The sequence below is a fragment of the Phyllostomus discolor genome, chromosome 3, assembly GCF_004126475.2.
Source record: "Phyllostomus discolor isolate MPI-MPIP mPhyDis1 chromosome 3, mPhyDis1.pri.v3, whole genome shotgun sequence".
In the NCBI taxonomy this organism is placed as follows: domain Eukaryota; kingdom Metazoa; phylum Chordata; class Mammalia; order Chiroptera; family Phyllostomidae; genus Phyllostomus; species Phyllostomus discolor.
In genome coordinates this window covers 90,781,257-90,802,648 of record NC_040905.2, presented here as the reverse complement: position 1 = coordinate 90,802,648, position 21,392 = coordinate 90,781,257, and the positions used below count along the sequence as shown (strand labels likewise).

General features: G+C 51.1%; 2 protein-coding genes across 2 annotated transcripts; one reads left to right on the top strand and one right to left on the bottom strand.

Moving 5' to 3' along the window:
* Window positions 1–1,333: 1,333 nt before the first annotated feature.
* ZNHIT1 (zinc finger HIT-type containing 1) lies at window positions 1,334–11,859 on the bottom strand. Its single transcript, XM_028513526.2, has 5 exons — window positions 11,727–11,859; window positions 2,822–2,992; window positions 2,278–2,357; window positions 1,980–2,149; window positions 1,334–1,884 (listed from the first exon to the last, which is right to left on the bottom strand). The coding sequence occupies exons 1-5, from the start codon at window positions 11,746–11,748 to the stop codon at window positions 1,863–1,865; spliced, it is 465 nt and encodes a 154-aa protein (XP_028369327.1). The 5' UTR covers window positions 11,749–11,859; the 3' UTR covers window positions 1,334–1,862.
* Window positions 11,860–12,351: 492 nt separating this feature from the next.
* PLOD3 (procollagen-lysine,2-oxoglutarate 5-dioxygenase 3) lies at window positions 12,352–19,845 on the top strand. Its single transcript, XM_028517272.2, has 19 exons — window positions 12,352–12,889; window positions 13,242–13,333; window positions 13,478–13,614; window positions 13,722–13,885; window positions 14,028–14,140; window positions 14,311–14,374; window positions 14,849–14,946; window positions 15,218–15,319; window positions 15,492–15,617; window positions 15,803–15,924; window positions 16,204–16,308; window positions 16,422–16,547; window positions 16,805–16,946; window positions 17,033–17,146; window positions 17,337–17,405; window positions 17,911–18,015; window positions 18,547–18,693; window positions 18,958–19,083; window positions 19,394–19,845. The coding sequence occupies exons 1-19, from the start codon at window positions 12,754–12,756 to the stop codon at window positions 19,547–19,549; spliced, it is 2,244 nt and encodes a 747-aa protein (XP_028373073.1). The 5' UTR covers window positions 12,352–12,753; the 3' UTR covers window positions 19,550–19,845.
* Window positions 19,846–21,392: the final 1,547 nt, after the last annotated feature.

Genomic DNA, 21,392 nt, shown 5'->3' with positions numbered 1-21,392 from the left:
GAGGAGCTATGGTTTTAAATGGGGGTCTGGAGATCCTTCCTAAAGATTGTGAATGGGTGATCTGTGGAGACAATCAGCATCAGAGCAAGGGAAGGCCCCTGGGGTCTGGCTCGGTCTTACCAAGGTCGGTTGGAGAAGACTGAGTGTGTCATTGAATACACAAACCTTACACCAAGCAAAGCATGTGTGATTCTTTATAATAAAATGTGCCTGCTCCATGCTACTGAGGACACAGCTAGGAACTCAAATGGCTGAGGCTGACCTTGGTGCCTTAGGGCCTAAATCATCACATCTTCACTCCCATGACAGGAGTCTGGGCTGGGATGGCTTAAAGGCTTGGCCAACTGGACCTGTCCCTGGGAGCACCGGCCCGTGGCCTCTTCCTGTAGCCTGGGTTTCCTCAGAGCACAGATTTCTTACATGGCAGCTGGGGGCTCCAAAAGCAAGTGTCCCAGGGACAAGGCAGAAGCTGCATTGCCTTTGACCACCAGCCTTTAATGTCACATGGTTTCACTTCTGCCACTCTACTGGTTGAAGCAGTCCTAAGCCTACCTGGATCCTACAGAAAGGGGACAAAGACCTCACCTTTAATGGAAGAACAGTCAAAAAATGTATAGCCATCTTTTAAAATTTCATTTATTTATTTTTAGTGAGAGGGGAAGGGAGTGAGAGAAACATCAATGTGTGGTTGTCTCTTGCATGCCCCCTACTGGGGATCTGAACTCCAACCCAGGCATGTGCCCTGACTGGGAATCGAACCAACAACCTTTTAGTTTGCAGCCCAGCTCTCAATCCACTGAGCTACTCTAGCCAGGGCCTTCTTTTAAAACCACCACCACACTTGAGACTGCCTGTAAACCCCATTCTCACTACTATTCAACACAAAGCTGTCACCAATGCCACTTTCCCAACTGCAAGTCTCCAGAGAAAGAGCAAGCAGTTCTTCAGGAAAACACCAGGAACATTTGGGCCAGCCCCAAGAAAGTCCCTCAAGATGGGGAGAAGAACCTAAGAAGGTGCCTAACACTGACTTTGCTGGATTTCATTAATTTCTTATTAAGCTCATATGTTCAACAAATACTTCCTAAGCACCTACTTGGCTATGTCCCAACAGGGTACTGGGCAACTAGGACAGCAACTCCAAGGACGTTAGGCGTGACGTGAGAAGCCCCAGGACCACACAAGAGTTACAGCACCCAGGGCCACCCAGAACAGGAACCTCTACACCATGAATTCTCCATGCCTCCCAGGAACTCCTGGGTTTCCTCTGCTAATAACTGCACGTACCACGGTCCCTGCTAATAAGAGCATCCTCAGGACAACCCTTCCATTAGGCTGGCCATTCCTGGGGCCTCACAGTATTCAAAAGACATGCAGAGGAACTCGAGAAACTAAAAGCAAAAACAAGTGAACCAAATCAATAACCAAAAAAGTGACACAGAGAAGCAGTCAAGGAAGACAGAGACATGGGAATGGTAGGACAATGGGACAAAATCTTGCAGTCAGGGACCTAGAGGGGCAGACAGTGGGAGGGGTGATTGACAAAAAAGGGAGAAAAAGACACAGAGCAGTGAGTAGGAGAAAGACACGACCAATCACCTTCACCCCCAAAACACCCTGTGACCAAAAGGCAGGTGCCTCCTCACACAAGACCTTTCAGTAGATGGTACCCTGAGGGCTGGCCCACTTTCCTCCACATCCCCAGGGGTGAGACTAGTCTTCCCTGGGAGATGAGATGTGAGGTTTATTGGGTGGGTGAACAGTTCTTCTCTTGGTCCAGGGGAGCACCTTTCCTTTTGATGTCCTCTCCAAGGCCAGCGGAATGATGCATGGAGGGTCTTCCTCTCCAGGGACACCCAGGGTCACACGGTCCACTTCAAGCACCTGAAGGCAGAGGAAACCCAGGGTGAGGAGAGGGTCTGGGAGGCTGTGGGGTATAGGAGGAAGAGGGTGTGGACCTGGGGACATTCCCAGCTCACCTGGTCTCCTGGTGAGTGCCCAGACAGCGCACGGTGCAGTACCGGGCGCCACAGCTGACGCAGGTATACGGAGAGGGGAAGCCGCATACAGCACAGAAGGGGCGCTGGGGCCGGGATGGGGGTCCTGCACAAGCTGTCAGGTAGTTGGGGCCCTCGGCCACATTCAGGTTCTGCAGATACAAGGGGGCAGGCTCCATGACTTCTCTGCCCACCCACATAGCAAACACCTGCCCGGGACAAGCATCTCTCTAGGCGCAGCCCCTCTCCGTGGGTTCCTCCCTGCCAGTTCCTTTCTCACCTGCTCCTCCAGCAAGGCCTGGAAATTTTTTCGGAAGCGAAGTTTAAAATGATCACCTCGAGTTTTCTTCTTTTTCTTTCCTAAAGATCGAGAGCAATGAGTTACTTGGCACCTTTCAAGAAAGACACCATCTTTCTCTGCCCCGTCATTCACAATGCCCTCATGTCCATTCCCTGCCCACATTACTCACCTGGGCTCTAGGTAGGTCTCTGTCTACCATCCTTTTCCCTCCCCCCAACATCTCTAATCCCAGCCTTCCTTCCTCTCTACACTCCCTGAATCTAAGCCTTTATATCAGAGCTGGAAGGGATTTAGAGTGCATCTGCTCCATCTTCTTTGTTCTACATACACAAGAAGACACTGAGGCACAGAACGGGGAGAGCAACTAGCTCAACATCACAGGAGCCAGCCCGTGGCAGAGCCACAGCAGCTCCCGGGTCATCGTCCCCTCAGTCTAATGTCCTTCCACAACCCTAACCTAGGTAAACTCTTTCCCCTTCCTTCAGCCTTGTCTCCCCAGCCCCACCTGCCTCACCCGCCTCACCAGTGTCTGCATCATCATCAAACTGAGGCAGTCTTTTGCCAAGCTGGGGGAGTCCTGCGTGGGGATCATCCTGGAAGTTGTCATTCTCCAAGGCCTCAAGCTGCCTGTTGATGCGGCGCTGCCGGGCAGCCCTGTCCAGTACCCGCCGCTGTCCAGGGTCCTGGGAGCGAACTAGATGGGACAGAGCCAGAGAGTTATGGGGGGCATGGAGAAGACAGAAGCTGAGGTGCCAGTGGCTCTAGGCGTGTGTGGCTGATGTCCATGTGGTAGGGAGCCACAGTTCTCTGATCTCATGCTGGTCACCAAGCCCTTGGCCCCTGTATCTTCTACCAGTACAGTAGTTCCCCTCATCTGTGGTTTTACTTACCAAAGTTTCAGTTACCTACAGTCAACCATGATCTGAAAACATTATATGGATACTGAAATAAAAAATTCGTAAGTTTTAAATTGTGTGCTGTTCTGAGTAGGTGTGGGTGTAAGAAGCTCTAGTACCACACAAGAGTCACAGCATCCAGGGCCACCCAGAACAGGAGCCTGTGATGAAATCTCATGCCAACCCACTCCACCCTGCCTGGGATGTGAATCACCCCTCTGGCCAAGGATCCAGGCTGTACACACTACCTGTCTGTTAACCACCAAGCAGCTGTCTCAGTTAACGAGATCAGCTGTCATGGTGTCACAGTTCTTGTGTTCAAGTAATCCGCATTTTACCTAATGATGAACTCAAGACACAAGAGTAGTCATGCCAAAGAGAAGCCATAAAATATAGGTATGTACAGGGAAAAAAACATAATACGCACAGGGTCTGGTACCATCTGCAATTTCAAGCACCATTGGGAGTCTTGGAACTTTTTTGATGTGGATAAGCGGGGACTGTCTATCAGCCCTTCTGGTCTGCTTCCTTCCTCGTGAAGATTGCTATTTCAGTCACTCAGCCCTGTGTTTTATCTCTTTGGCCCCAGCCTGTCCTCCCAATCCCAGACCTAACCAAGGAAATGCCTCCTGGAGACTTCTCACTGCTGGCAGAAATCACAGAATCATGCTGATGAGACCAGTGTACACTCAAGGCTTACAGGCTCCACTGAGGCCTTAATGCACTTGGCCTTCACGCTCAGCAATCTCGTTTCCTACCTCAAAGGAAATAGGTCACTGATACATAGAGACACTTGTCTTTTAGCCCACCCTCAATCATAATTGCATGGACACCCAACCCCCCCCCCCACACCAAATTCCACTGCTAACCCCAACCTTTCTTCTCCAGCCGAGTCCTCCCCTCCCTCTAGCATCTTTAATCTCTCCTCCTCAACTGACATTTTTCCTTCCAGGAAAAACCTACTAAACTCTATCTACTTAACTTCATACCTGTTCTTCTTTGACAGAGTGCTCCACGTGATGTTTCATTTCCTCATCTCCTGGCCATCTCTCAACACCCAGTAATGGGCTGGTTTTTTATGGTAACTATTCACATTCAGAATGCTGGTGACCTCCTTGAGCCAAGCCCAGAGTGCAGTTTACTTGAATTCTCTACACCTGAGACTATGCTGACCATCTCACTCAGGTTGAAAGGGTCTCTTTGTCTGTTTCTTTGATATGAACTCCAGGTGTTCCTTTCCCATCTCTGGCTATGGTTCTGTTTCTAACCTTGCCTTCTCTCTCGGCCTCTAAGGAGATGGCTATCCCCATTCTCTTTCTCAGTCTATAAAGAGACTGAGATTTCTAATCCAAACACAGGGCTCTCTCACCCACAAGCAAATGAGTCCAAAAGTGATTCTCTCCATCCAGAACCTTCTCTTGAGCTCCAAAACTGACTATTCAACTGGCTGCAGGAAATTACCAGCTGACCCCATTGACACTGCAACTCAAAATTAAAAATCTTCCCACTCAAGTCTGATTCTCCTCCTGCAGACTTTCTTTAAATAAATGGAACCATCTACATAGACATCCAAACCAGAAAACCTAATATATTTTAAACCTTTCTTCATTACCATATCAACTGTTCACTAGGTTCCGATAATTCTACACAAAATATCTCTTTATTCATTAAACAAATATTTATTGAGTGCCTGTAACCATAATAGTACCATTAGTGCCAGTTGCTTGTTGGGAATAAGGAAATTAAGAACTAAATTTCCTCTAATAGACAAGAACCACATTGTAGCTAAAAGGAAATGATAAAAGAGACAAAGTACAGTTAAGCAAACATCCTGTGTCTAGCAGATGCTCTCCCCTGAGTAGGCTAGATAAGCAATGCTTTGTAGTTTTTAATGAGAAAATAGAAAACTAGCTAGCTAGAGCCAGGAGATAACTAGGTTAATGAACAAACAGCCTGCCTTCCCGCCTTATGCAAAAATGCTTGGTTTGAAATTCCCGCGCGCGGTCTCTGTCAGCGGATTGCTAACTGCCACGTCTGCTTCTGTATAACGCTTGCTTGCCCGCCCCTATATAAGAAAGTAGTTGTACCCGCTGGGCGCGGCTCTCGTTTGCGGCTCCTTGTGGGCACTGTGTCGCTGGACACTTTGAGAGTTCGCCCCTGCGCAGGTTAAACTTGGCCAATAAAATAACATCTTTGAACCCCTGAAAGTCTCCAATATTGGTTCTCGCGTGTGCTGGATGCTACATTGCTAACACTTACTGGGCATGTACTGTGAGTCAGGCACTACACTCAGCTCTGCATAAATGGAACCCTTTAACCCTTACGACCACCCTGTGAAACAGGTTTCATTATCACCCCAACTTACTAGAGTTTGTAACTAGTAAATGGCAGCGTCAGAATTCAACCCTGAACTGCCAAGCATCAAAAAACATGCTTGTGAGCACTTCCGGTCAAGATAGAAGTGGAGGTAAACATGGCTCGCTCTTTCGCACAACCAACATCAAAATTACAAGTAAACTACAGAACAACCATCACTCAGAACCGTCAGAAATCATGTGGAATGGAAGTCCAACAACTATGGAACTAAAGAAACCACATCCATCTGGACTGGTGGAAGACACAGATACACAGAGTAGGCTGGCCCACACCCACATGTGGTGGATAAAAATTCAGGAAGGGATATATCTGGAGCAAGGGGCTCCGGCCCCACACCAGGGCCCCCAGCCCAGGGCTACAGTGCCAGGAAGATAAGTTCCCATACCTTCTGGCTGTAAAAACCAGTGAGGTTTCATTCAGTGAAAGGAACTGCTTAGTCCCAAGCAATGTCTGTTAAAGGGTCTGCATACGGGCTTACTCAGATTCACCCTGTCTGAAGTCCAGCATCAGGGTGGCAGCTTGGGGGCACCAGTGGCATGCAGGGTGCCACTGCATTGTCTGGCATCAGGGTGACAGCTGGAGAACAGCTTTCTCCCAGACAGAAGGGTGGACAGAGACATTGTTCCTTTTCTGAGCCCTCCCCACCTGGAGCCACAGAGCTGGCAGGGAGGGGCCATATCTGGGACTCCATCATCCTCACTCACACAGTTTGCTCCACCCTGGGGAATCCCTGGGGCCCCACCCAAGCTGTTAACAGTGGCTTTTCCATATGAATGGCTAGTCTTAGTTCAGGCTTCACACCTTCCTAAATCCTCTCAAACAAGCAACAGCAGGACTCAGCTAGTCCCCAGCCCCCGTACTTCTGGCAAAGCAGCACCAGACCCAGCACTAGCAGCAGCCAGCTTTGGATCACAGTTTTGCTTCGCCTGGATCTCCAAGCCCAGCACAAGTAGCAGCCACCTGCAGATTGCTTTGTAGCTCATGCAGGGTGGCTCCAGGTGGAACACAGGTGGTGGCTGATCCTGGCCTGTACCACCTGGGAAACATCAGAGCATGCTTACCCGTAAATAGCTACAGACCATGTCAGAATACCACCACCCAGCCCCTGACCAGCTGATCCTCCACAGAGGAAAGAGGTTGGTAGTCTGTGGTCAGAGCCAGTCCTTGCAGCTGACTGGCCTGGGTAAATCCCTCCCATTGATCTGCCAACAGCAATCAAAGCTCAACTACAAAAGGAGGGTGCACCTTGAGTACCCAGCTTGGGTCATGGGGAGGCTGTGCCACTAGATCCTTCAGAACACCTACTACATTATGCCACGCTACCAAGATAGAGAGTCATAGCAGCTCTACCTAATATAGAAACAAATATAGGGAGGCTGCCAAAATGAAGAGACAAGAAAACATGGCCCCAATGAAAGAATCAAAACTCCAGAAAAAGACTAAACGAAATGGAGATGAGCAATTTATCAGATGCACAATTCAAAACACTGGTTATAAGAATGCTCGAGGGACTTGGTGAGTGTCTCAACAGCATAAAAAAGATCCAGGCAGAAATGAAGGATATAAAGGCAGAAATGATGGAAATAAAGAACAATTTACAGGGAATCAACAGTCAAATGGATAAAATCAAGAATCAAAGCAATAATATGGAACATAAGACACAAAAAACAACTAATCAGAATAACAAAAAGAAAAAGAACAACAACAACAAAAAAAAGGAGGATAGTATAAGGAGACTTGAAGTCTAGGGCAACTTCATGCAATCCAACATTCACAGCATAGGGGGGCCAAAAGAAGAAAAGAAAGAAATTGGAAATCTATTTGAAAAAATAATGAAAGAAAACGTTCCTAATTTAGTAAAGGAAGCACAGAGATTCCCAAACATGATGGATGCAGAGAGGCCCACTCCAAGACACATAATTAAAATGCCAAAGATTAAAGATAAAGAGAGAACCTTAAAAGCAGCAAGAGAAAAGCACTCAGTTACTGACAGGGGAATTCCCATAAGACTGTCAACTGATTTCTCAAAAGAAACTTTGGGGACTAGAAGGGATTGGCAAGCAATACTCAAAGTCATGAAAAGCAGGTACCTACAGTGAAGACTGCTCCTGCCTGCAAAGTTATCATTTAGAACAAAAGAGTAGATAAAGTGCTTTCCAGACAAGAAAATACTAAAGGATTTCATCATCACCAAACCATTATTATATGAAAAGTTAAAGGGACTTATTTAAGAAAAAGATCAAAATTATGAACAATAAAATGGCAATAAATATGCATCTATCAACAATTTAAATCTAAAAACCAAACTAAGCAAACAAGAACAGAGACAGAATTGTGAATGGATACAGAAAACGTTTTGATGGTTGTCAGGTGGGAGGGGGGTATAGGGAAAGGGGTGAAGAGGTGAGATTAAGAAGTACAAATTGATAATCACAAAATAGCCATGGGAATGTAAAGTACAGCACAGGAAATAGAGTAGCCAAAGAAATTATATGCATGACCCATGGACAAAGGGGTGGGGATTGCCTAAGGAAGTGGGAGGTACTGGGAGGGGGCAAAGAGAGAAAATTGGGACAACTGTAACAGCATAATCAATAAAATATAATTTAAAAGAAAAAAAAGCATGGTCTTGATCACTACATTATACCGCCGCCCTTCCAAGTGCTAGGTTGTACACTAGGCTATTGGGGAATACAAACGATCAAACAAGAATGGTAAATCATAGCATATGCTAATATGGGGAAGTACAAAGTGCTACAGAGCACATGACAGAAACAACTAGCTTGGACTTAGGGTAGTCAGAAAGATTTCCAGAGGAAAGTAAGTCTAAGGTGAGGCCAGCCTGATGAACAGAAGTAAACCTGGTTGGAGGTAAGGAGAGGGTGTCTCAGACCTTGGTACCAGCATGAGAGGAGGCTTGGATGGGAGACTTAAGTGCCTTCAATAAATTAAAAGAAGTTCTGTATGGCTGGTATATATGCGTGTATGGGGGATGGGGTATGAAGTCAGGCAGACCCTTTAAAATTATTTCTTTTAAGTATCTACAGGATACTAGATTTGGAGATTTTATGGTGAAGGTGATAGAAATCCAGTGATGGGTTTTAAGAAAGGAGTAACATGACTAGGATTATTACAAGTCAATCTAAAGGTGTTCCAGCTCTCATCCTTTTTTAATTTGGACTATTCAATAGCTTCCTAACTGGCCTTCCAGGCTCTAGACCTGTGCTATATAATAAAGTAACTACTAGTCACATGTGGTTATTTAAATTTAGATATAGACTTCTGGTCAAGATGGAGGCATAGGTAAACATGCCTCCCCTTCCTCACACAACTATAGCCAAAAATACTACTGGACTACAAAACAAATATCACCCAGAATTGTCAGAAAACTGAGCTCTGTCTAACAACCAAGGATTTAAAGAAGTCACATTCATGCAGATGGGTATGAAGAGGGGAGGTAGGGAGTTGGCAGAGAGGCTCAGAGACATGGAGAAGAGTGGAGAGGGGAACCAGTGGTACCACATCCACATGCAATGGGAAAAAATCAGGAGTGATATCTTGGGAGCAAGGGATCCCAGCCCTGGACCAGACTATCTAACCAGGGTTCCAGTGCCAGGAAGATAAGTACCCATAACTTCTGGCTATAAAAACCAGTGGGGGTTGGTGCACCAGAAGAAACTGTAGGGTCTCAAGAGATTCCTCTTAAAGGGTCCACAACAGACTTAGGACTCACTCAGACTCATCCCCTCTGGCATTCAGCACCAAAGCAACAGCTTGAAGGGCACCAGTGGCATACAGGGAGAGAGTGAAGTAACTGGCAACAGAGCTAGTGCCCGGAGACAGCTTCCTCCAAGGCAAAACTCAAGAGGCCAGGCAGCGGCATTGTCCCCTCTCCAAGCATTCCCCCACACAGAGCAACAGAGCTGTGACATGGAATGCTCTGCCCAATACAACTTAACAGGTGCACTTTTCTACAATAGGCCACACTACTAAGACAGGGAGTCAAAGCAGCTCTACTTAATACACAGAAACAAACACAGGGAGGCTGCCAAAATATGAAGACCAAGAAATATGGTCCAAATGAAAGAACAGAACAAAACTCCAGAAAAATAACTAAATGAAAAGGAGATAAGCAACCTATCAGATGCAGAGTTCAAAACACTGGTTATCAGGATGCTTCAGGAACTCACTGTGTACTTCACCAGCATAAAAAAGACCCAGGCAGAAATGAAGTTTGCATTAAGTGAAATAAAGAAAAATCTACAGGGAACCAACAGTGGAGGGGATGAAGCCAAGAATCAAATCAGTGATTTGGAATACAAGGAAGGAAAACGCATTGGATCAGAACACTGGGAAGAAAAAAGAATTCAAAAAAACAAGGACAAACTTAGGAAGCTCTGGGACATTTTTAAACATACCAACATTCGACTCATAGGGATGCCAGAAGGAGAATTTCTTGTTCAGAAGAACAAGAAATTGAAAAAATATTTGAAAAAATAGTAAAAGAAAATTTTCCTAATTTGGTGAAGGAAATGGACATACAAGTCCAGGAAGCACAGAGAGGCCCAAAGAAGATGGACACAAAGAGGACCACACTAAGACACACCATAATTAAAATGCCAAAGGTTAAACATAAGAGAGAACCTTAAAAGCAGCAAGAGAAAAGCAGATGGTTACCTACAAAGGCGTTTCCATAATACTGTCAGCTGATTTCTCAAAAGAAACGTTGCAGGCTAGAAGAGACTGGCAAGAATTATTCAAAGTGATAAAAAAGCAAAGATCTAGATTACTCTATCCAGCAAAACTATCATTTAGAATTGAAAGGCAGATAAAGCACTTCCTATACAAGGTAAAACTAAAGGAATTCATCATCACCAAGCCACTATTATATGAAATGCTAAAGGAATTATAGAAGAAAAAGATCAAAACGATGAACATTAAAATGGCAATAAATTCACAACTATAATAACTGAATCCAAATAACAAACTAAGCAAACAAGCCGAACAGGAACAGAATCATAGATATGGAGATCATCTGGATGGTTATCAGTTGGGAGGGGAAAGGGGGGAAATGGGGGAGAAAGTACCGGGACTAAGAAGCACAAAATAGTAGGTACAAAACAGACACACAGATGTTAAGAACAGTATAGTTAATGGAATAGCCAAAGAACTTATATGCATGACCCATGGACATGAATTAAAAGGGAGGATTGCTGGGGAGAATGGGGATACCAGGTGTTGGGGAGCAAAGGAGACAAAATTGGGACAACTGTAGAAGCATAATCAATAAAATATATTTTAAAATAAAAAATAAGCTTAGATGTAGGTTAAGATGAAATAAAATTTAAAATTCAGTCCCATGATTGCAATAGTCATATTACAAGTGCTCAATAGACACTTGTAGCTAAGGCTGCCATGATGAACAGTGCTGGTTAAGAACATTCCCATCATCCCAGAAGTTCTGGGCAGCGCTGCTCTATTCCCTCCAATTCATCCTCTCACTGAAGCTAGAACTGCCTTTCTAAAAGATAAGTTTGTTTGGGTCACGCCCCTGGCTTAAAAGCCCTTAATGGGTCTCCACTGCTCTCAGATTTTCCGCAGTTCATATAATGCCTTTCAAGTGTGTCTTTCCCTAGCCCTCCAGCCTCTCTTATTATTCCTCCGAAAGTATGGAACTGTGAACTTGGCTTCCTAAGCGACTTACTTTTTCTTGCTTTCATGCCTTAGTAAGTGCATTTCTCGCTGCCGGGAATGAGTCCCTGCGCACCCACACAAAGCGAAACCTAATTCGACTGTCAAGACTTGAGCGTTATTTTCCCCTGCAAGCCTTCATTTACCGCCCCCTACTTTCCAGGGGCTCAGGCGCTGTGCATCCCTCTGCCATAGCGCGTATGAAGTACAACGGTAGGTCTGCAAGTCTGTCCCCCTCCCAAACAACCACTTCCAGGAAGATAAAGATCTTTTTGCTTTTTCCATTCTCAGCGCCGGCTTTGAGCAGGCATCAATAAAATGTAAATGGATGGCTTGGGAGCTGCCCGGATGCCAGGACCTGAGGGCCAGGGAAGGAATTTGAGACTAATAATTGGGTGAGAAAATCTTAGGCTAGGTTCAGATTTGAGAGGAGGCAAAGAGCCAACCCCAGAGGGGCTCACATACCAGAAGTTTTCTTCTCCACCATTTCCACAACACAGCTGACGGAAGAGCCTACGGCGCGCGCGTGCTAAACCCTCCGCTTGGGTGAGGGCCCCGTAACTTCCGGCGGCCTGTGCTTCCGCGCGTGCGCAAAATAACTCCAATGCTTAGATTTATTACGTGCTGTTCCCTTGGAGACAAGCAAGCTTTCTGCCATATTTTATAGGGGCAAATGTACTTCCGGCCTCAGTGTAGTTTTGTATTTTGTGGGGGCCCTGAAATGGGTCATTTTAAAGATGTGGTGCCAGTGGTCTTTCCAGAAACGTCCTTTGCTTTTGGTCCTTCTTTGATGCTATTATCAGAAAGGCAGACCCTGGAGCTTCTCTCTAGGCAGTCTAGGCAGTAGAGATGACAGGAGGGACTCAAAGATTGTAGGAAAGCTTGAGTGGGCAATCCGAGAGGTCGCTGGTGACGCTCTGCAGATATTTCAACCCCTAGCTCCCCTGGAGCTTCAGACTCTTCGGCATTTTCCCTCTCTTGTGCTCGCTCCTCCACCCGTTCCCGCTCTGCGCACCCTCCCAGCCTCGCTCAGTCTCCAGCCCCGCCGATGGGGCAGGGCTGTAGCAAAGACCCGCCTCCGCGTCTGGTCGGACCCGCAAGCGGTCACTTCCCCTCTGGGGGTTTCAGTTTCCTCAAGTGTCTGCTGAGCGGTGGGCTGGGCTGTCTCTACCAAAATCCTCGGCTAGTGCTCACCCGCCCAAGCCCCCGCCCCTCTTTCGCCTCACGGCCCAGCGGCCCCTCCGCCCGCACCGCGCAGTCCGCGAGCCGGCGTCCGGGGACAATCCTCGCCTTGTCTGGGGCGCCTGCATCTAGAGTTTTCTGTAGCCTCCGGATACGCCTTTTTTCCAGGGCGGAGCCCCGGCCCGGCCCCTCCTGGGTCGCACTGCAGCCCCGATCGCCTTTCTAGAGCCACCTCGCTCCGTAGTTGGGATCCAGGCACACAGCCGGAGCCCGTTGCCGGCCTGTGTGCGGTCTCAGCCAGCTCCCCGCGATGGCCTCCTGGGGCCTGGGACTCCGGCTCCTGCTGTTGTTGCTGCTGCTGCTGCTACCACCACCTCCTGAGGCCGCGGCCGCGGCCGCGGCCTCGGCCTCGGACCGTCCCCGGGGTGGCCACCCAGTCAACCCAGGTGAAACTCCCAGGGAGTGCCCGGTGAGCTCCGGGCTGACGTGTCTGCGGGCTGGGGCGCGGGGCTGTCTCTCCCCTGCCCAGCGTGCTCCTTGGGACCGAACGACTCGCTCCCGACCCTGAACTGTTTTCATCCCCGCTTTTAAGTGACCCCGAATTCCTGGGTGTCACTCCCATAGCTCTCACTGGGGTCGAAGTTTCTCAGGGGGAAGATTTTAAGAGGGAATGGAAAAAAAGAAGCAAGGGACTTTAGCAGAGTTTGAGGGAGGGGAAGGGGGCCTGAGGTGAGTGGAGCACGTGGGGCAGTGAGCTGGGTGAGTGGGTCCCGACTGCCAATTCTCGACTGGTGACAGAGAAGTTGCTGGTGATCACCGTGGCCACAGCCGAGACCGAGGGGTACCGGCGTTTCCTGCAATCAGCGGAGTTCTTCAACTACACAGTGCGGGTGAGAGGAATGCCCTTGTGGGCGCTAGGAGGTGGGGATGGATGGCTTCCCGCTGGAGGAGTGGGCTGAGGGCTGGATGCCTGGGGCCCCATGGTGAGCCTGGCCAGCTGAATCCTTCCCCGGCGTGGTGGATCTCCCCCACAGACCCTGGGCCTGGGAGAGGAGTGGCGAGGGGGTGATGTAGCCCGAACTGTTGGTGGAGGACAGAAGGTCAGGTGGCTAAAGAAGGAAATGGAGAAATATGCAGACCAGAAGGATATGGTCATCATGTTTGTGGACAGGTAAAGAGGCTGGAGATGGGGAGAAATGGGTGGGGCAAACAAGAGGAAGGAGGTGAGGATACTGAGGGTCCTAGCGGCTGTCTGTTCATCCTGCCCTTCCTTGCCAGCTATGATGTGATTTTGGCTGGCAGCCCCTCAGAGCTGCTGAAGAAGTTCGTTCAGAGTGGCAGCCGCCTGCTGTTCTCTGCCGAGAGCTTCTGCTGGCCTGAGTGGGGGCTGGCAGAGCAGTACCCTGAGGTGGGCACAGGGAAGCGCTTCCTCAACTCTGGTGGTGAGTGGCAGAGTGCCTGAAGCAGAGGGGCTGAGAGTGTGGGGTCTGGAGTGTTCCAGGTGCCCAGGAGCCAGAGAGGGAGTGAGGACAGGTTCATGGGACAAAGGGAGTCTTTGAGTCAGCACCTCCCCTCCCCCCACAGGATTCATTGGCTTCGCTCCTACCATCCACCAAATTGTCCGCCAGTGGAAGTACAAGGACGACGATGATGATCAGCTGTTCTACACTCGACTCTACCTGGACCCAGGACTGAGGGTAGGGACGGACAGAGGAGGGGCGACCACTTTCAGCCCTGTGGGCATGGCAGACCTCAGGCTGAATGGGAGAGAAGGGGTAAAGGGGTTTGGGGAAGACGTAAAGAGAAAAGAGTGAGAGATGTTGTCTCACCCCTTCTTGAATTAACTGCCCCATCTCATCCCATCCAGGAGAAACTCAGCCTTAATCTGGATCATAAATCACGGATCTTTCAGAACCTCAATGGGGCGTTAGGTGAGCAGAAAGGCAATCAGAAGGGGAGATAAGAGAGACTGTGGGGTCCTGAATTAGGGAAGAGCTCCTGGTGGAACTGGGGTGGTCTTCAGCTCACCTTCATGTTAACTTATTAAACATCTGAATGGCTGATAGGTAAAGTTGCACAGTGCTAACAGTAGTAAAAGCAGTGGCCATCATACAATATCTATGAAAATACTGTGTGTCAAGGCCCTGGGCCAGGGCCTTTACCTCTGTAATCTCATTAACACAGCAATCCTACAAAGGGGGGCTGGGGTCTCTGGTTATCTACCTCTTACAGACGAGGAGACTGCCTCTCTGAGGGGCTGGTGCCTTGCCCAGGTCACGCCAGTAGTAAGTGGAGGAGCTCCCCAGGAGGTTATTAGAGAAGCTGGATTCCTTCATATTTAGAAGCACGTGCTGCTCAGCAGCTTCAAGAGAAAGGGAGTCTAAATCCTGACCTTTCTTCCCCAGATGAGGTGGTTTTAAAGTTTGATCGGAATCGTGTGCGTATACGGAACGTGGCCTATGATACGCTTCCTGTGGTGGTGCATGGAAACGGTCCCACCAAGGTGCCTCAGAGACTCACACCCTCAGCCCTTCACCTTGTCCCAGGCTTGGCCTCACAACCTCTGTCCCTGCCCCAGACCTCACCCTAGCCCCGAGGTACCTCCAACCCTTCCAGGCAGTCGGTCCTCCCCAGTCCCAGCCACGGAGGTACTAGGAGAGGTTCCAAGTGTCCGCTGCTTCCCCACTTCCTTGTTCCTGTCTGTCTACCCAATCTGCCTCATGTCTGGTCCTGGACTCCTCTATCTCAGCCTCTCTTTCTGCCTCTCCCAACAGCTACAGCTGAATTACCTGGGAAACTATGTCCCCAATGGCTGGACTCCTGGGGGAGGCTGTGGGTTCTGTGACCAGGACCGGAGGACACTCCCGGGGGGGCAGGTAAGGAGTGGTGGGGCAGGAGAGCACATTGAAGCAGGGGATGCAGGGAGAGCGTGCTGGATAGCAGTGGGGGGCAAAGCTCCGGAAGCCCCAAACCTGGCCAGGTGGGTGGTAGAAGACAGACCAGGTGGGGTTCTGGGCTTTCCTGTGAGCTCTGTTGTGTATTTTCCAGCCTCCCCCCCGGGTGCTTCTGGCTGTGTTTGTAGAACAACCTACCCCATTCCTGCCCCGCTTCCTGCAACGGCTGATGCTCCTGGACTATCCCCCTGACAGGATCACCCTTTTCCTGCATAACAACGTAAGACACCCTGGCAGCCTCTCCATTAGGCCCTCCCGAGGGACCTGCCCTGAGGGACTCCTGCCCCCCCCCCCCCAGATTGCTTCCAACACCCTGTTCACTTCCCTCCCTTCCTCTCCATTGCACCCCTCGGAGTCATCTTTTCTGCCCTCTCAGCACCATCTCCCATTTCCTCCCATCTCCAGGAGGTGTACCACGAGCCCCACATTGCAGACTCCTGGCCTCAGCTCCAGAACCACTTCTCAGCAGTGAAGCTGGTGGGACCAGAAGAGGCCCTGACTCCAGGCGAGGCCAGGGACATGGCCATGTGAGTGAAACCTGGGCAGGGAGGACTGTAGGGGGGCAAGGGGTGGGAGGGGGTGAGGCTGCCACCCACTGTGTCCCCCTTCCCTCTCCACCCACCATCCAGCTTTTCCATGGCCTCCACAGTGCTGCCTGCCCAGCATTCTGTCCCTCCCTTGCCCCTCTTTCACAGACTAGACAAGCTGGGGGTTCCAGAGAGGGGCAGTTTCTCCCACTCTGCAGTCCCCTCCTTCTTCCACCTGCTTCAATTTCAGTTCTTTTGTCTGTTGTCTGTCCCCACCAGGGACAGCTGTCGGCAGGACCCCGACTGTGAATTCTACTTCAGCCTGGATGCTGATGCCGTCATTACCAACCAGCAGGTCCTGCGCATCCTCATTGAAGAGAACAGGTTACTTTCCTGGCTCAGCCAGAGGGCCCCCAAGTAGTCCCCCAGAAGCCCCCCGCTCGTTCCCTGGGCATGGGACTCTCCGCTGCCCAGTCCTCACCTCCCGCTGTTCACAGGAAGGTCATAGCACCCATGCTGTCCCGCCACGGGAAGCTGTGGTCCAACTTCTGGGGAGCCCTGAGCCCCGATGAGTACTACGCCCGCTCTGAGGACTATGTGGAGTTAGTGCAGCGGAAGCGAGTGTGAGTCCTGCCCGGGCTGCAGCCCCTCTCCTCCTCCGACCTGGGCCTGAACAGTCTCAGGGGTCTGGTGTGGCTCTGGGGTAGGAAGTGACTGTGGAGCAGGGCATGAGAGGGTTGCAACCACAGTGCCTGACGGAGGAAGTGACAGGGCCTCCTGGCTGAGAGAGTGGGGTGCCCTGAGGGGAGGGATCCAAGGCTAAACTGGGCAGAATTGTGGGGGCCACCCACCTTGCTGACCTTAATGTGGGCACCTCCAGGGGCGTGTGGAATGTGCCCTACATCTCCCAGGCATATGTGATCCAAGGGGAGACTCTGAGGACAGAGCTGCCCCAGAGGGAGGTGTTTTCGGGCAGCGACACTGACCCGGACATGGCCTTCTGTAAGAGCCTGCGGGAGAAGGTGAGCAGGGCGGTTGGACCCAGTGCTGGGGTGCCGGGAGGTGCTGAGACCTCGTGTCTCCTGCTCACATCCTCTCTCCACTCCAGGGCATCTTCCTCCACCTCAGCAATCAGCACGAGTTTGGCCGACTCCTGGCCACTTCCCGTTATGACACAGACCACCTGCATCCTGACCTCTGGCAGATCTTTGACAACCCCCTAGTGAGTAGTGGGCCCCTTGCTCAAAAAATGTGAGTGCCCTTCACTGTAGGAGGGTGCATGTGGGCATGCACACCCTTACAGGACCTGCTGCTGCCCAGGGAGGGGCTGTCCAGGTGCTGGGGCTTCCCGGGTGGGACCAGATGAAGCAAAAAGACACACATCGAGGTGTGCTCCCCTGCCTCCGCCCCAGGACTGGAAGGAGCAGTACATTCATGAGAACTACAGCCGGGCCCTTGAAGGGGAGGGACTCGTGGAACAGGTAAGCCCCACGCAGGACTCCTGACCATCCCGATGGCTGTCACCCCCTTGGGTCCACTGCCTGGATTAGTGGTTTCCAAACTGACTTCCCCTAGGTGTCTTAGGGTTTTCTGCTCAGGCAAGATGAAGGCAGAGGCTGATCAGATAGGTTTTCAGCCCCCCAACCTCAGCATTAGTCAGTGAGCCCCTCTTGTCTACTGGGTACATTGGTATGACAGGCAAAATGCCATTTTTGTAAAGAAGTCTGAAAAGCACAGTCCCAGAATCTGCGGCCCAGGACTCTCCTGCCGTTTGTGCTGTGTTCTCGGTGCCACTCCCTCCATGTCCGGCGGCCTCTCCTGGCCGAGCCCTTGCCACGGCCCATCCTTACGCTCCGACCCCGTTCCCCTAGCCTCTCTCACCTCCCGGCTTCCTTTTCTGCTCCCTGCTTTTTCTGTCCTTCATTGGCTGCCCGTCCCCTCCCTGAGTGTCTCCCAGCCCTGTTGTTCTTCCCTGGCTATTCTCAGCCATGCCCAGATGTGTACTGGTTCCCTCTGCTGTCGGACCAAATGTGCGATGAGCTGGTGGAGGAGATGGAGCACTACGGCCAATGGTCAGGAGGCCGGCATGAGGTGACAGGGGCTGGGGGGCAAGGGGGGCAGGGGGGCCTTCTAGGGAGAGCGAGGTGCTGGGTCCGTCTGATGGAGGGAAAGTAGTACCAGGAGAGTGGGGACAGAGAGGAGTCCCTATCGGGGAGAGGGCCCGTAAGGGTCACAACTGCATTCATTTATTCGTTCAAGAAATCCTTGCTGGGCAAGCGCTGGGTGCCAGCCACGGACCCAGATTGTACAGACACGCTGGCGAGCTGTGCAGGCCACACTCGCCCTCTCAGCTGCGGCTGTCGTTAGCAGCAGCAGCCCAGGTACTATGGGAGCCAGAGGAAGGGCCCTTGGCCCAAACATGACGTGGGGGACCAAGCAGCTTCGCAGAAGAGGTGACATCTTAGCTGAGACTTGAAGAGACTGTAAGAACGAGTCAAGCTAAGAAGTGGTTGAGGCTGTTCCAGATGAGGGAACACAGGCTTTCAGGCCTGGGAGCAAGAGGAGCGGGGCATGGGGCGGGCCTGGCACTGCTGTCAGGGGCTCAGTGCCCACTGTGCACAGGACTCCAGACTGGCTGGTGGCTACGAGAACGTGCCCACTGTGGACATCCACATGAAGCAGGTGGGCTATGAGGACCAGTGGCTGCAGCTGCTGAGGACATACGTGGGGCCCATGACCGAGAAGCTATTCCCAGGCTACCACACCAAGGTGGGCTGCTGTTCCTGCCACCCTCGCCCCTTCAAACTTCCCACACCCCAGTCCAAACTGGGAGTTTCCGTGCAGCACCCTTCCGGCCCCTGTAGCATTTGGGGCCCCGTGGAAAGAAATACCACAGGAGAGCCGCCCTGGAGGGAGCCTGCCCAGCCCCTGCAGCCACTGCCACACCCTGGACCGGGGCTGTCACCTCCTTAGAAGGGCCCCTCAACCTGAGGGTCATCCCTCCATCCTCTTTTCTTGTGTCCCCGCCCCCAGACCCGGGCAGTGATGAACTTTGTGGTCCGCTACCGGCCAGATGAACAGCCCTCTCTACGGCCACATCATGACTCATCCACCTTTACTCTCAACGTTGCCCTTAACCACAAGGGCCTGGATTATGAGGTGAGCCCCTCATGTCTTCCTGTTTCAGGGTACCACCAGGGTCCCTACACGCACACTCTCTCTCCTCCCCTGGGACCCCGTGTCTGCCTCTTACAACCCTGCCCGCAGCCCGCCCCCTGCGCATTCCCCAGTTTCTTTGCTGGTACCCTGTCCTGGATCACTTCTAGGCTGGCTGCCTCCTCCTTGCTCCTGTGTCTCCCCAAACCCCCTGCCTCCCCCTCCCTTATCTTTTTTATCTGCCTCGTATGTCCTTGCATCTGTCTGCCCCCAACCCCATGCCTTCTCATTGTCCCCTTCCGTCCCCTTCCAGGGAGGTGGCTGCCGCTTCCTGCGCTATGACTGTGTGGTCTCGGCCCCACGGAAGGGCTGGGGGCTCCTGCACCCTGGCCGTCTCACCCACTACCATGAGGGGCTGCCCACCACGAGGGGCACTCGCTACATCATGGTGTCCTTTGTCGACCCCTGACGCTCAACCACTCTGCCAAACCTCTCCTACCACCGTGCCTTCTTGTGCCCTACTCCTCGGAGGGCGTCTGTCTGGCTCCTCGCTCACTGAGTGTGCGTCCGGTGTGTCTGGGACTGAATGTCTCACCTCACTGTCTCCCACAACACACAGCTGTCTCAGGAAGCTCCCGGAGCCCCCTTGAGCCTCCCCTCAGCCCCCGAGGGTTCGTGGAGAAAGAGTTTCTGGGGAGGTTCCCCATGTGATAACTTATTGTTTCTTAGCCTCACTCCCAATAAAGGAGGATTTGTAATTCTTGAGTCCACTTATTGTCTTTCACCTGCCTGTTGACCTTGTACCCCTCCTGCCATCCAGAGTAGAGAGAGATTGGACTTACTCCAAAGAAAAAGAACCGAGAAGAGGAAAAAGCAGAAGCAGAATGTACGGGACCCTGGAAGCTTCCCTGGATCCCATTCCTCACTGCCCTTTACTGACCGAGCTGGGGAATTACCTTGGAGGGGACAAACCAAAAAGACTTCACTGTCAGGTTCAGCTGAAAGTCACCCCCACCCAGCCCCCACACACTTCTCCCTGAGTCTCTCATCTCTTGATGGCACTTCTCCTTTACCTAAGGGTGGAGCAGCATATCCCTGAGCCCGGCTTCAGGGACGGTGGTCAGAGAAGGGAGGCTCCTTGGAGGCATGTGTCCCACGAGGGAAGGCAGGCCAGGGCCTTAACTGCCGCTGGGGTGTCCAAAGCCCTGTGGCTCATCCCAAGGAAAACTTCCTGGAAGAGGAATATGAAGTAGCCTTAGAAGAGAGACCGTCTCACAACCTGTGAAGTAGCAAAGGTGTTTATACTTTTATTTATTATTTTTCAGAGATTTTATTTATTCTTAGAGGGGAAGGGAGGAAGAGGGAGAGAAACATCAACGTGAGAGAGAAACACTGATCAGCTGCCTCTCACAGGCGCCCCAAACTGGGATGACCTGAGACCCACCTGCAATCCAGGCATTCACCCTGAGCTGGAATTGAACGCATGACCTTTTGCTTTGCTGAACAATGCCCAACCAATTGAGCCACACTGGCCAGAGTCAAAAGTGTTCACACTTTTACTTTCTGTTTTTTTAAGATTATTTATCTTGGGAGAAGGGAAGAGAGGGAGAAAGAGGAGGAGAGAAACATCAATGTGTCGCTGCTTCTCACGCACTCCCCACTGGGGACCCAGCCTGCAACCCAGACATGTGCCCTGACTGGGAATTGAACCTGCGACCCCTTGATTCACAGGCTGGCACTCAATCCACTGAGCTACACCAGCCAGGACGGAAAGTGTTTACAATATTAAATGGTTGAAAAGAAACAAAAGAATCATGTTTTGTGACAGGTGGAAATGATATGACGTTCAAATTTCAATGTCCCAAATAAAATGTTGGAATCACACCCCACCGCCCCCAAAAGATGAGACCTCCTGAGAGCAAGTCCTGCCTCCAGCCTCTAGGGGGCTGTCAAGCTCTTGCCAAGACCCCTCCACCCAGGAACCCTGAGGACAGCTGGCTGTGCCTGCCCCTTGAGCTTGGTCTGCCCAGCCTTGTACCAACCAGCCTACCTTACTGAATTTATCTCCCAACTGTTCCCTTGCAGAAGAAGCCTTTTAAAAACCAAGAAGGCCTGTTCACCTGTCCCAGGACATTTCCTACCTCCTGCTTAGACCCACAGGAAACCTTCCCTAAGAAGCCTTCCTTCCTGGGGGTGGGGGATGTCACCTGAGTGGGTGGGTCACCTTACCAAGTGGGCTGAGCACTTCTCTGGCCAGACTTTGAAGTTCATCTCACCCTGCCCCCCACCCCCCACCGCCTTCGTCTCATGCC

Excerpts from the sequence above, each read along its gene's own strand:
- ZNHIT1 (XM_028513526.2), bottom strand. The coding sequence starts at position 11,748 with ATGGTGGAGAAGAAAACTTCTG. Across the intron at positions 2,358-2,821 it reads TGATGATGATGCAGACACTG|GAAAGAAAAAGAAGAAAACT; the intron begins GTGAGGCGGGTG and ends CTCGATCTTTAG. Across the intron at positions 2,150-2,277 it reads AGGCCTTGCTGGAGGAGCAG|AACCTGAATGTGGCCGAGGG; the intron begins GTGAGAAAGGAA and ends TTGTATCTGCAG.
- PLOD3 (XM_028517272.2), top strand. The coding sequence starts at position 12,754 with ATGGCCTCCTGGGGCCTGGGACTCCGGCTCCTGCTGTTGTTGCTGCTG. Across the intron at positions 15,320-15,491 it reads GGACACTCCCGGGGGGGCAG|CCTCCCCCCCGGGTGCTTCT; the intron begins GTAAGGAGTGGT and ends TGTATTTTCCAG. Across the intron at positions 18,694-18,957 it reads TCCCAGGCTACCACACCAAG|ACCCGGGCAGTGATGAACTT; the intron begins GTGGGCTGCTGT and ends CCCCGCCCCCAG.